The following is a 13258-nucleotide window of genomic DNA, read 5'->3' on the forward strand; positions in this document are numbered from 1 at the left end:
TGGGTGTCTAGGCTGAGGAGGACGGAGTGAGAAGGCTCAGAGGTACCTCTGTGCTACTAAAAGCAAGTCCTCAGGCAAAGGGCTCAGACTGGCAGCTACAATGGGCTCAAGGGAGGTGCTAATAGATATCACAGGCCATAGACAGTTGGGTTTTCTCACTTGTAATCAGGTCTTCATGAACACAGGACACGTTTATAGTAAGAAGACTCAGTATTAGTGTTTCATGTGACTGAGTAGGCATGCGTGCTACGGCATATGCTGGGGGGTCAAAGGACAGTTTCTGGGAGTTGTTACTTCCTTCCACCATATGGATCTCAGGGACTGACCTCAGGCTGCGCAATTCTCTACTCACTGGTTGTGTGTCAGGGAAGTTTATAAATCAGTTTAAAATGATGTTGAAGAACATGGAGACTAGGTAAAGACTGTCTCAAAAACAAAACCAACAAAAAAGTAGGCAGCCACCATGGCAGTGGACAACTGAACAGCTCACCAAGTGTCCTCCCAGAGCTCCCACCTGTGGCACTCAGGCTGACCGAGGGAGGCCGTGGAGAAGGGGCATTTATCTTTGAGGCTCTCCACGTCTCAGCCACTTGTGAGTAAACTCTAGAACAGGAGCATCAGGTTAAAGCTTTGGGCTCTGTCTTCATCAGGCCTCCTAGCACTGACGCCTGCAGACTAACCCCAGCCCTGGTTCCCACGCAACTCCTGGGCACCAGAATCAGCATGCATTAGCTCTCAGGAGACACCTCTGTGCATATGCTGAGAGGATCAATAGCCTACATCAGACACTGCGCTGATGGAGAGCCTGAACCGGGCTGGACTGGTCTGAAGTACAATATGAACCAAAAGACAGTCTGTGTCTGGATTAACCACACAGTCAAGCCGACATCCATTGTCACTACAGACCAGAGGTCCCCTTGGGGTTCCTCCAATTCTGAAGCAGATAGTATGTCCTGACCATCTATCCAGGAAACCAATTTCACCAACAAGTAGTAATCTGATCCCCATTAAGGTTTTGAGCCGGACAAGAATTTGTGTGTCAGACAGGGAGTAGCCCAGCCTGGACAAGAGAGAGGAAAGCAGAGCTTGGAAATGATGGGCGTTGAGAATGATGGGAAGGCAGTGGCTCTAGAGCCCCAAACAGTTCCATCAGTTCACCCTGCATTTTTTAAAGTTAATTAATTTATTTTTATGTATATGGGTGTTTTACCTGCATGTTTGTGTGTGCATCATGTGCATGCAGTGCCTGTCGAGGCCAGAAGAAGGCACTGTATCCCCCTGGACCTGGAGTTAAGCCAGTTAGTTTGAGTCTCATTCCCTTGGATCTGAGGTAAAAAGCCCACAACCCAAGGACCCAGGGTAGAGGGTGAGGGAATACTGGCTTAATCATAGTGAAGCAAAGGCCCTTCCAGATCAGAAGGAAGATGATGGAGCCTCATTGCTAGGGAAACCATTAAGCTCACAGGCTTAGGTAGGTGTAAGCATGTAATAAGAATACACGTGGAATTACAAAAATGAGCTGAGAAGGGCATGGGCTGCATACCTTTGCGAAGAAGCACCTCAGGAGCAATGTAATTTGGTGTCCCAACCAGAGAATGTGCCAGGCACCTCTGGTGCTGCTTCTGTGCTCTCTGCTCCAGGGTCTTCAACCTGTCTCCACAACGACAGTTGGAAACGTCGTCCCAGAGGTCACCAGGCTCCATGCTGTCCTGTCTGATGTGGTTCCCTTTATGGAGGAAGGTGAAGTGACAGAAAAGAATGTAAGCTTTAATATTCAACAATGCAGCAAATCCACAATTCTGGTCAATTCCTCTCAGCACAAATTCCTCTCCACAGATGAACCCAGGACCTTCTACATGCCAGTCAGGTACCTTTTACTGAGCAGCAATTCCAGGACTCTTGATTAACAAAGCCTTTAGTGGTCAAGAAAGTACTGTAAAAAGAAAATGCCCTCGGTCCCCAGCTCCAGAAAAAAAAAAAAAAAAAAAAAGAAAACGCCCTCACACATGTCCTGCCACACTCCTTACGACGAAAGTTTGCTACACCAAATTACAGTGACAGCAACAGGTCGTTTTGAAATGAGAAGGAGCCATGAGGACTAAACAGCTGCCTAGAGTGGCTATTCTGTGTGTGTGTGTGTGTGTGTGTGTGTGTGTGTGTGTGTGTGTGTGTGTGTGTAGGAGGTGCACACAGTAGGCCTGAAGCAGTACCTTTCTGGTAGTACTTGGAATTGTGAGTCCACCTGAATCCAGTGCAGAGGCCAAAATCGGTCAGCTTAATATGACCATCCAGGTCAATCAAGATGTTGTCAGGCTTGATGTCCCTGTGGATGAAGCCCATCTTGTGCACACTCTCAATGGCCAGAGTCAGCTCTGCGATGTAGAAGCGGGCGAGGTGTTCAGGGAAGACCTCCATCCGGATCAGCAGGCTCATCATGTCCCCACCAGGTATGTAGTCCATCACAAAGTACAGGCTGTCCTTGTCCTGGAAGGAATAGTAGAGTTTGACCACCCACTCATTGTCTGCTTCAGCCAGGATGTCCCTCTCAGCCTTGACATGGGCCACTTGGTTCCGGTTCAGGACATCTTTTTTCCTCAGCGTCTTCATGGCATACAGAGCGTGAGTATCCACCTTACAGGCAAGGCACACTTCTCCAAAGGCACCAATGCCCAGAGTTTTGATTTTCACAAACATGGACTTGTCCATCTTGGCCCTCTTGAGTCTGTTGTAGTTCGACTCCTTCTGGTAGAGGATCTTCCTCATCTGCTCCTGCTCAGTCTCGCACAGTCCAGCCTGCACACAGGGAAATCAAGAAGTCACGTCATATGGACCCACGGCAGCCAAGTGTAGGGCAGGGAGGACTCTTCAGACTAGGTCTACCAGACAACACAGGAGACAGCAGCCAGCCGCCATCTCTACATATGGAGGCGGACATACATCTGCCCCTATCCGTAGCATTCATCCCCACACGTGCAAATATGGAACCCAAAGAAAAGTCTTTGTCTGGGTGAGTTACATTGTAAAAACCAAGGAAATCCACTGGTACTTCAAAAATAAAAATGTCCTGTGGAAACATTCCTAGAATCCTTACTCTAGTTAGTATTTCAGGAGTTCAGAGAAAATGGGAGAATAGAAACCAAGCAATGACTGGAACAACAGAGAATGAGAACGCAAACTTAAACCTTAGAATCTGAAGTGACTAATTTATGTGCTGTAAATATACTAGAAGATAAATTTAGAAGACTTCACAGTGTCAGTCACATGTTTACCATGTACCGGGGCTGCAGAGATGGCTGTGGTGAGGAGCACGGGCTGCGCTTCTCCTTCACAGAATCTATTTCCATCCTCAGAAGCCGCCTGTGACTCCAGCTCCAATGACCCCCTCCAGCCTTCACAGACAGTGTGCAGACAGACATGCAGACAAAACACTCACACACATAAAAGAGAAACAGCATGCATACACACACACACACACACACACACACACACACACACACACACACACAGAGTAAGGAGCAAAAAAACAAAACAAAACAAAATCAACATAGAACTCCATCCTGAACTCGTTTCTGGGAATCCTCCCAACCTGGCACTGGAAGCTGGGGCAGGGCTGGGAGACCCAGCTCAGTGCAGGCAATGCAAGACACTGGCTCAAAGAAACATCATGTTCTAATGTGGATTAGTGAACCAATAATACTGGATTTTTCACTAAAATGTCTAATTAAGAAAGCTTTCTTCATCCTTTTAAAATGTTAACACAAGGTAATCCTTGATTTCCCTGGTGTGTTCTCTTCAGAGTAAAGACACAGCACACCAACCAATGTGCTGATTCCTTGTTAGCCAGGGTCCTCAGAGTCTTCTGTGGTTGGGAAGGAGAAGGGAGCCACACACTGAGGCTTCTCCAAGTGTCTGCCTCATACCCAGGCCTATGAGATGAGATGGGCATGTGATGAAGGTGTGTGGCTGCTACGGTGGGGAGGGGAGCAGTGAACACAGTAGGAAGGAAGTGAGACATTACTTTGGCCATTTCCTGCTCCAGCTGTAGCCTCCGGCTGACCTTCTGCTGGTAGGTTTTGATGACATTCTCCACATGTTGTTCCATGAAGAATTTGAAGGCATATGGGGAGTAACTCTTGATTCGAGACTCTCTCTTCTCTTCATCCCTGCTATTCTTGCGGACAGGCACTGGGGAGGTCTGGATCTGCTTTTTGTCCCTGCCAGCTTTGTCCCCCTTAGCACCCTTGTGGCCCTTGTCATTCCTGTCTTGCTCGGTGCCCCCGCGCAGACTCTGCTCCACACCGGTGCACAGGCGGTCCAGACCAGCGCTGTACTGCTCAGACTTACTGGGCAGCAGCAAGTGCTTTGGGTAAGGAGGCGGTGGGCACCTGCGCTCGGAGCCCCCGAAGTCCATATCCAGCGGGGGTGGGCCTGCACTGCCCTCCTTGCTCTCCAGGCCCTCGGCGGCTGCAGGTGCTGTGGGGGCAGGCACCCAGGCGGGGTGCGAGGGCCCCACGGCTGTCTGAGGCTCGGGCCGCAGCACGCGCACGCTCTTCACAGGGTGAAGGATGTGTGCAGCCGTCACAGCAGTGACTGTGTTGGGGGCGGGCAGTGAGGGCTCAGGTTGTGGGCTGCTGAAGGAGTTGGTCCTGCTGGGCCCAGCCCGGAAGGCCACATGCGGCCGGGAGGCCTCTAGACTCTGCTTCTGCAGCGAGTCACGGCGTGCCAGTGGAGCTGCGGGCCAGGGCACGGGAGAGCCCAGCTCGTACAAGTCATTATTGAGGCTGTTCCTGGACGGTGCCAGAACGGCCTGCGTAGAGCTGTCCCCAGTGAACGTGGGGCCCCGGGTGCCCAACACATGTAAGGGGTGGGCCCCAGGTACTGCAGCCGCTGGCTTGTGGTGCGAGGTGGTGTACAGACCAGCATGGGCAGGGAAGGTGAGGCTGGCAGGAGGGCCACCCTGGGCCTTGGCCAGGCTGGAATAGGTGTCTGGTGGCGTCTTGCTCTGGAAGGAGGGGCTGCGCTGAACCCCATACCCAGGCTGCTCTGACAGTAGATGAGCACGACCATAGTGTGCGCCTGGGAAGTGTGTGCCCGCATCCACTGCAGTGCTGTAGCCTTTGGGGGGATGCTGGTGAGCCGGGGCGCCGTGGACGCTGGCCCCGGGGAAGAGGAAGTCTAAATATTGCCGTGGCATCTCCTCCAGGGCAGCGGGGCCCTCATAGTTTGCACCGCCCAACTGGTGGTGGGATGGGAATGCTTCCCCTGTGCCCTCAAAGCTGGGTCGTCGAGTCACTGCAGTGGGCACCAGGCCCTTTCCTAGAGAGGAGAGGAGGAGGAGAAGTCAGCTTCCGAGCACATGGTGGGCTGCTACTCGCAGGGTGGGCCTCAGCCTAGCCTTATCTTTGGGGTTGGGCAAATGTGTAAGGTCTACTCAAGATTCCTGACAGGATGTGTCCTGCCCCAGCAGAAACTGGTCACACTAAAGTGGCACGCAAGGTAGGGGGAAAAGGCTCGCGGGGCTAAAGGTCAAAGAGCATATGGGAAGGTTATGGGCCAGAGGGGGTCCAGTGCCTTAGGTGACGCAACACCTAAGGTCAGTCAGCCTCTGCCATGCTAGGGACTACCTGGACAGACAGACTACACTGTGCTCTCCGTGGCGTGTGGTTATTTGGGAGGGGCCACGTTGACGTACTGCCATGGTGGAAAAGTCTACTGTTCCTAACAGAGGGCAGAACTGTACCCACCATCCAAACATTCATTCTCCTTTCACCTATTTTCCAAATTAAAATTCTGTTGGGTTTCTGTCTTTATTAAGGACCAACAAAGTGATAAATACCCAACATTACTAAGAACAAAACCACGGAGATGAGATGGAGAATGGCTCGGGAAGTTGAATTTGGTTCCCAGCAGCCATGTCAGGTGGCTCCCAACTGCCTGTGACTGCAGCTTTAGGGGATTCACTGCAATCAAGTGTATCGTTCCCATTAAAAGTAAAATACATTTTTTTTTTTAATGGAGTGTGCTGGATGTCTCTACAGTTTTGTTCAGATGACTGCAGAACCTGGAAAAGCTGTTGCTGCTGTTGATGCATAACACACTGCTATTATTGGTCTTTTTATATAAATATAAATATATATATACAGATATATAATTTGAATTTTTTGAAACTTTAGCTGTGCTGTCAACTTTGGAAAAAAGTATCCCCGTTTACTGTGTTGAGTTGGCACTGTACAGAAATTAACAGCCATATTGGTCTAGAAATGTTGAACTTAAGTTTTTTCCATTTGTACAGGGGTAACACACTGTATTAAATATGTAAGGTCTTATCTACGTGGGTTTGATTACAAAAACTAATAAAATATTCTCTAAATTCAAAAAAAAATAAATAGCATAAATCAAATGAAAAAAAAAAAAGTAAAATACAAGTCATCTTAAGATTCCTTTAAAAAAGTAAACTCACAAAGAGTCCCTCTCTTAACCAAGGCCGAGGCACAGATGGCTGCTGCGTCCTTACTCCTGACTTCTCCATTTTGAAGCTCTCTCCTCGTGTAAAGTAGATGTCTGAGAAGGACAAAGGCTCCTTTCTTTCATCTCCTACACAGACTCCTCTGCTCTGCCTGATCTGAAGTCCAAAGGTGGCGTCTTATCCACTGAAGGGAACAGCCCACACCACCCCTAACACACACCTGGCAGGAAGAACCCAGCAGCCTTGGCACTGAGCAGGAATTTCAGCTGATGGAGGGCTTTGTGCGGCCTGGACTGAGCAAACGTCACTAGCACAACAACCAAAAGCAAGTAGGAAGGCAGTGGCTACACAGCGGGGCTGTTCCCTGCAGCGCCATTCTCTAGGGCAGACTCCAGAACCCGGTGAGGCACCCTACCGGTGTGCATCCCTACCACAATGCAAACACTTGGGAAGCCTTGTGCTGTCCTCATTCACCAAGGGAAGACTGTCACACCCCAGGAGCCACAGACTATCTACTCCTTCTCTGGAGAGGACCACAGCCAAAGCAGTCAGGAAGGTATCCCTTATCCCTTCAGCTGCCTGCTACTGAATGTGAGAAAAAAAGGTGATTTGGGAATTGGTAAGTCTCTCTTTTCAAAGACCCTTCCTAAGCCCAAAAAAGGTTTTAAAAACTTGAACTCTTAACTCTTTTTTTCCCCTGAAAGATGAAAAACTTCAGCAGACACATGAACTCTCTAGACAGTAACACAGGCTGCTGTAAAGGGAGGTCAGGGTCATGTGAGCACCTAGGTTAAATCCCAGGGTTGACTAGGTCTGGTTCTCTGTGTAGGCCTCCAGCTCTCAGACAAACCATTTCCTGTGGCACAGTCAGCCTCACCTGGGGAGGTCTGCTTGATGACTCGCACAATTTGCTCATTCCTGGGGTCCAAGTAGCCCATCTTACTGATGTACTCCAAGGCGGCTTCAATACTCCTACTGCCTGTCTGCTTGAGCGCTCTGCCAGCCATCTCCTAAGAAGGAAGCAAGACATGTCACCACTGTCATTGCCATAATCGTCGTCGTCGTCGTCATCTTTACTACCACAAAACCAGCTGTGCCTCCTTTGTGGCTGCAGATGGCCACTGTGATCATCTGCACATAGTATACCATGGAACTTGACACAAGAGCTTGTGTCAAGAACGTGCAGGGTCGGGTTGGGGATTTAGCTCAGTGGTAGAGCACTTGCCTAGCAAGCGCAAGGCCCTGGGTTCCATCCTCAGCTCCGAAAAAAAAGGAAAAAAAAAAAAAAAAAGAATGTGTGGGGTCTCTGATGGTTGGTCTGAAAGAGACTCAGGATCTTTAAAGAACATTAATGATGGGGCTGAGGAGACGGCACAGCAGTTAAGAGCACTGACTGCTCTTCCAGAGGTCCTGAGTTCAATTCTCAGCACCTACATGGTGGCTCACAACCATCTGTAATGGGATCTGATGCCCTCTTCAGGCCTGCAGGTGAACATGCAGACAGAGCACTCATAGGGAGGGAGGGAGGGAGGGAGGGAGGGAGGGAGGGAGGGAGGGAGGGAGGGAGGAACTAACTTTAGTGACTGGATTGCTGGACCCAGAATGAACCTAAGGCAGACATGTTACCTTAAAGAAGTATGGCCGTAGGAAACTGGTCTTGCTCCCAGCTCATCTCTATGCTAGCTCTAGGGTCAGTTGAAAGCATGGATGTGTGCTGGAAGCAACTGCTGAAGTAACTTATGAAACGTTTAGTGAACGCCTCCCATTGACAATGTCCTCTGCTCTCTACAACAGTTAAGGAGTTGCCCAAGACAAACTTCATGAAGCCCCTAGAGCTCTGTCCACATCTGCACAGCTCTGTCCCTTAAAAGTGACAGAACTGTGAGCTGAAGAGATGGCTGCCTTCTACCCAAGGGTAAAGCATGGCATAGATCCTTTCAAGGACAGATGTATTTGGAAAAGGTGGAGAAAGTTACTCAGAGCTGTAGGGCACACCAGGAGGGTGGTGGCAACACCCAGGGGCATGTGATGGGACAGGGAACCCCCATCTAGGGCTGGGCTATGGCTGCCTTTGCCTGTTTGCAATACCAAGGGAACTTCCAAGCATAGATGCACATAGTGTGAAGATGAAGCTGGGGGCAAGAGTGGGGTGCAGAGCTCAGGCCATCTGAGGTAGAGATGTAGAGTGGGGTGCAGAGCTCAGGCCATCTGAGGTAGGGATGTAGAGTGGGGTGCAGAGCTCAGGCCATCTGAGGTAGAGATGTAGAGTGGGGTGCAGAGCTCAGGCCATCTGAGGTAGGGATGTAGAGTGGGGTGCAGAGCTCAGGCCATCTGAGGTAGAGATGTAGAGTGGGGTGCAGAGCTCAGGCCATCTGAGGTAGGGATGTAGAGTGGGGTGCAGAGCTCAGGCCATCTGAGGTAGAGATGTAGAGTGGGGTGCAGAGCTCAGGCCATCTGAGGTAGAGATGTAGAGTGGGGTGCAGAGCTCAGGCTCTGAGGTAGAGATGTAGAGTGGGGTGCAGAGCTCAGACCGTCTGAGGTAGAGATGTAGAGTGGGGTGCAGAGCTCAGGCTCTGAGATAGAGATGTAGAGTGGGGTGCAGAGCTCAGGCTCTGAGGTAGAGATATAGAGTGGGGTGCAGAGCTCAGGCCGTCTGAGGTAGAGATGTAGAGTGGGGTGCAGAGCTCAGGCTCTGAGGTAGAGATGTAGGAAGCAGAAGGTTGGGCCAGGGGGCCAAGCATCTGATTCTCTAGGACTGGGAAGAAGTCAGTGAGAGGGGGCAGATTTGGTGAGAATGGTAGGCAATAGGGGCACAGAGGGCTGGTTAGTAGTAGGTAGTCCAGCTGCAGAGCAGTATTCTGGAGAAAGAGCACTACCCTCGATGTTCCTGGCCAGGCCTGGTGACGCCTGGCCATTTATCCTAGTCTACTTCCTTAAGACTGGGAGAAACCAGCTGGGCATGGTAGGGCACTCCTTTAATCCCAGCACTTGGGAGGCAGAGGCAGGTGGATCTCTTTGAGTTTCAGGCCAGTCAGGGCTACACAGAGAAACCCTGTTTGGTGGGGGAGGGAGACCTGTGAGAAATCTGGCAGAGTCTGAAGCCCCATATCCATCCCAGCTTCATCCACCCACTTCATAGTACCTAGAACTAACCATCAATCATCTATCATTAAATCATGTTCTATGTTCCTGGCTGTTTGACAGCCAAGTGACAGGGCACACCGTAAAGTCACGGCCAGATCTGGGAGTTAACAAGATGGCAGGGTCAAAGGATGCAGGATGAACAGACAGAGGTCTGAGGTGCCACTACAAAGAGGAGGAGCAGACCTGAGAGCTGAAGTGCAGGCTGGGAAAGGGTGGTGGGGATTACACGAGGCAGCACCTTGCTTGACAGAAGGACCAATGTTCACCACCTGGAACTGCCAGGTAGGAAGACAGCAGAGCTCAGACATGAAGCACTTTCCACCTCACCTGCAGTCCGGTGATGAAACTCACCTTCCCTACTTCACAGCTAAGCTATGTGATGAGGTCATGTCTACACTCGCTCAAGACCGCATCTCAGCTCGCCACCTGGAGTCTTTTGTTCCCATTAAAAATGTGCCAAGTGGAGCTGCCCCTAACCACAGGCCATTTGGCACTAACAGCCCAGCTGCTCTTTGTGTGAACTGGCTGTCTCTTTAGGGTAAGATATGAAGCCAAACTCCCCACTGACTTCAAGATACAGATCAAGATACCCGTGCTTCCGGTCTAGGGACTTAGCCAGGAGGAGTCTACTGAAACCTCAGGTGAAGACTTGGAATGGCAGGCATGTTTTAAATCACAAGACCAAGAGACATTCATGAACCAGCATGCTTATAAATAAACCCCCAGTTCTGTCCTCTGTAATGTGTCACACGTCACTACATGGTTAGCAAGCCTGTAGTCTCTAAACACTAACTCTCTCTCATATATGCTCCTGCACATATCCAAACACTTAGGCTTTTGAGTGCTGGGCTGGGACTCAGGCCCTCACACATGCTGGCAATGCTCTACTACTAATCTTCACCCCCAGCCCCTTCAGGTCTTTAGTTAAGAGTTAAAGGAAGTCCAGAGTCTGTTTCTAAGTCTACCAGGAGCAGGGATCTCAGTGTCAAGGACAATACATGTAGAGTTACAATGGGGGCATGGCAGGAGGTTGCCTGAGGACTGAGTGTGGCCTCTCCCCTTCCTTTCTCAAAACATTGAGTCAGTGTGGAGTCCTGATCTAGAACTGTCTGACCAATCCAGAAGATAGTGCACTGAGCTAGCTAGATGGGCAAGCTACTCAGTGCGTGTGTTTGCACACACACTACTCAGTGCGTGTGTTTGCACACACACTCTACTGCTGCCTGGCATCTGTGCAGCTTTCTCAAACCTCCTACCTGCTCTGCGCATGTCTACTCATCTGAGGAATGAGGTTACCTAGGGCTGCTCTGGGATTGAGTGGGCCACTGGTATCTTTGTGTCCCAGGACCATTTCAACATCAGCTGCTATACTTCTCAGAAGCAACTTACGTGTCTTTGGCAGAAAATATAAAGATGACAGTTGTAGAATTTATGCACATTTGGTATCAAATACCTCTAATACTTCATACTTTATCCTTTAAACCATAATTACATAAACACTGTGTTGCACTCCCCTCATCAGGCCGGAACAGCTATCTCTGGTTTTCTCGGGGTTACCTCAAGCCCAGACTAGGCTTATGGAGATGGCAAACCCTTCCCCCTGGATCCGCAAGTGGATACTGATAATGTGTACAGAGAATTTTGACCAAAGCTGCTCCTATCCCCATGAAGACTGCCTGAACACTGCTCCCCTACAGAGTTGGCTCCTACTGATATTAGCTAAACCTTGCTGTGCACCAGGTCCTAGGCACGGGGCTCAGCTGCCCTCTGGATACTCAAGACTGCTCTCTCTGCATCTGAGGGAAACTTCTCTGCTGCAGCTGCGTCATCACTCACATCTGCTCTGTCCAAGCTTAGCTCAGGCTGGGAGACTCTACCTGTCAGCCTGCCTACCCACAGGACAGGAACCAACCAACTACAGGCTCCCATCAGTGACCTTATTCTTCCTCTGCAGCTCACTTCTCCACACTTTCTCTGTGTGCACAAGTTAAGGCCCATGGGGCTGCTGTGGGAGCAAATCTCTTCTTACAGGTTCACCCAGCTCAGAGGCAAGCAGGACCTGAGCTTACAGTTGCTATAAAGTTTATACTTTCTATGGTTTTACAAGCATCCCTTGTGACTGTGAGTTATTTAAATTCAGTGACAATTTATTATGTATGAAGGAAAGAATTTCCTATGCAGATCCTCTCCCACCCTTCCTGGTGAGGAAGCATTTTTCAAACATTAGCAAAGCCATATCCCATGCTCTAACATTCCAACTCTGAGGTTTGGCTGAAAAGCTAGGAATGGAGTGCTCGGGACTTGCTAGGTCTTTCAGTGCCTGCATCAGTCTGTGGCTGCCACGGTCAATGGGTTTCTCACACAACTTGTGATTTTACTCCAAGGGTGGGAGCGATTGGCTGAAGGGGCTGGGTCTGCAGACCATGGTGACTGTTGTTTCGAAGCCTAAGATTTCATTTCTTGGAGAGAACAAAGAAAGGGAAGAAGCATGTGGCTCCCCAGGCTGGGGAGGAGTAGAGGGATGCCAGAGAGGCTTAAGTAGTGGCCAAGGCCTCCTGCTCCACCCGCTGTCCTTCTCAGGCTGACTGCTGCCTTTCTTGAAGTTGCTTCCAGGAACCTTCTGGAAGCACAGGGAGAGTGTTTCAGAGCCTCCCACTGACAATTCAGTTCTACCCAGGGTATCTATCCATCGTGTGCTTTGTGGAGAGAGCCTAGAGGCTCGGCAGGGCTCTGAGAGCATGTTCCAGAAAGCCAGAAGCATAGTGGAAGAACAGAAGTGGCCTTGATGTTTTCAATGGGTGTACAAGACAGAAAAAACAGTTACTACTTCACATCTGTGCACCAAATAGGAGCATCCACCCAGCCTTTGAGCCTGCTGGGGAAGGTGCGGTTCCCTCTCCTTCACAGTTTCTTTACCCCCGGGGCTGCACACTGATCACTGCTGAGGAAAATACATTTTCAAAGGTAACTTAGTGAGGAATGTTGTTCTAAAATGAAACCAACAGGAGAAATTGTCAGCTTTGCCAATGATCAAACACTAACAACAACAACAACAACAACAACAACAACCACAACCACAACAACAACAACAACCACAACCACAACAACAACCACAACAACAACAACCACCACCACAACAACAACAACCACAACAACCACAACAACAACAACAACAACAACAACAACAACAACAACAACAACAACAACAAGTGTCTTCTAGCTTGTCAGCACCAAAATAAGGGGTTTTTTTTTGGTTCTTTTTTTCGGAGCTGGGGACCGAACCCAGGGCCTTGCGCTTCCTAGGTAATCGCTCTACCACTGAGCTAAATCCCCAGCCCCCAAAATAAGGTTTTTAATAAAAAACAAAACCCCAAAACAAACACTTTCAAGCAAATATTTTTAAGAATAAAAAATTATGAGCTGGAGCACTGACTAGATATGTAAGAGCACTTGTAGCTCTCATAGAAGACCAGGTTAGCTTCCCAGCTCCCACACAGTGGCCAGCAACCACCAGTGACCCCAGTTCTAGGGGATCTGATACTCTCTCTTCCAAACACCTGGGCTATGTGGTGTAGAGACAGACAGACATGCAGACAAAACATCCATGCACATAAAATAAATCTGCAAAACATCAAGAATGAAAAGTTA

The 13258-nt window shown here is 49.6% G+C and overlaps 1 protein-coding gene across 2 annotated transcripts in view; it reads right to left on the minus strand.

Annotated features, from left to right (window-relative positions):
• Nucleotides 1-13258, minus strand: part of Lats2 (large tumor suppressor kinase 2) — a 51685-nt gene that overhangs the window by 4921 nt on the left and 33506 nt on the right. For both annotated transcript variants that reach the window (NM_001107267.1, XM_087585691.1), the window contains 4 exons: nucleotides 7344-7476; nucleotides 4019-5316; nucleotides 2211-2793; nucleotides 1544-1726 (listed from right to left, as the gene is read on the minus strand). In NM_001107267.1, coding sequence (NP_001100737.1) covers nucleotides 1544-1726; nucleotides 2211-2793; nucleotides 4019-5316; nucleotides 7344-7476 — 2197 coding nt within the window. The remainder of the gene's footprint in view (nucleotides 1-1543; nucleotides 1727-2210; nucleotides 2794-4018; nucleotides 5317-7343; nucleotides 7477-13258) is intronic.

The sequence above is a fragment of the Rattus norvegicus genome, chromosome 15 (assembly GCF_021556685.1).
Source record: "Rattus norvegicus strain SHRSP/BbbUtx chromosome 15, alternate assembly SHRSP_T2T, whole genome shotgun sequence".
Lineage (NCBI taxonomy): Eukaryota > Metazoa > Chordata > Mammalia > Rodentia > Muridae > Rattus > Rattus norvegicus.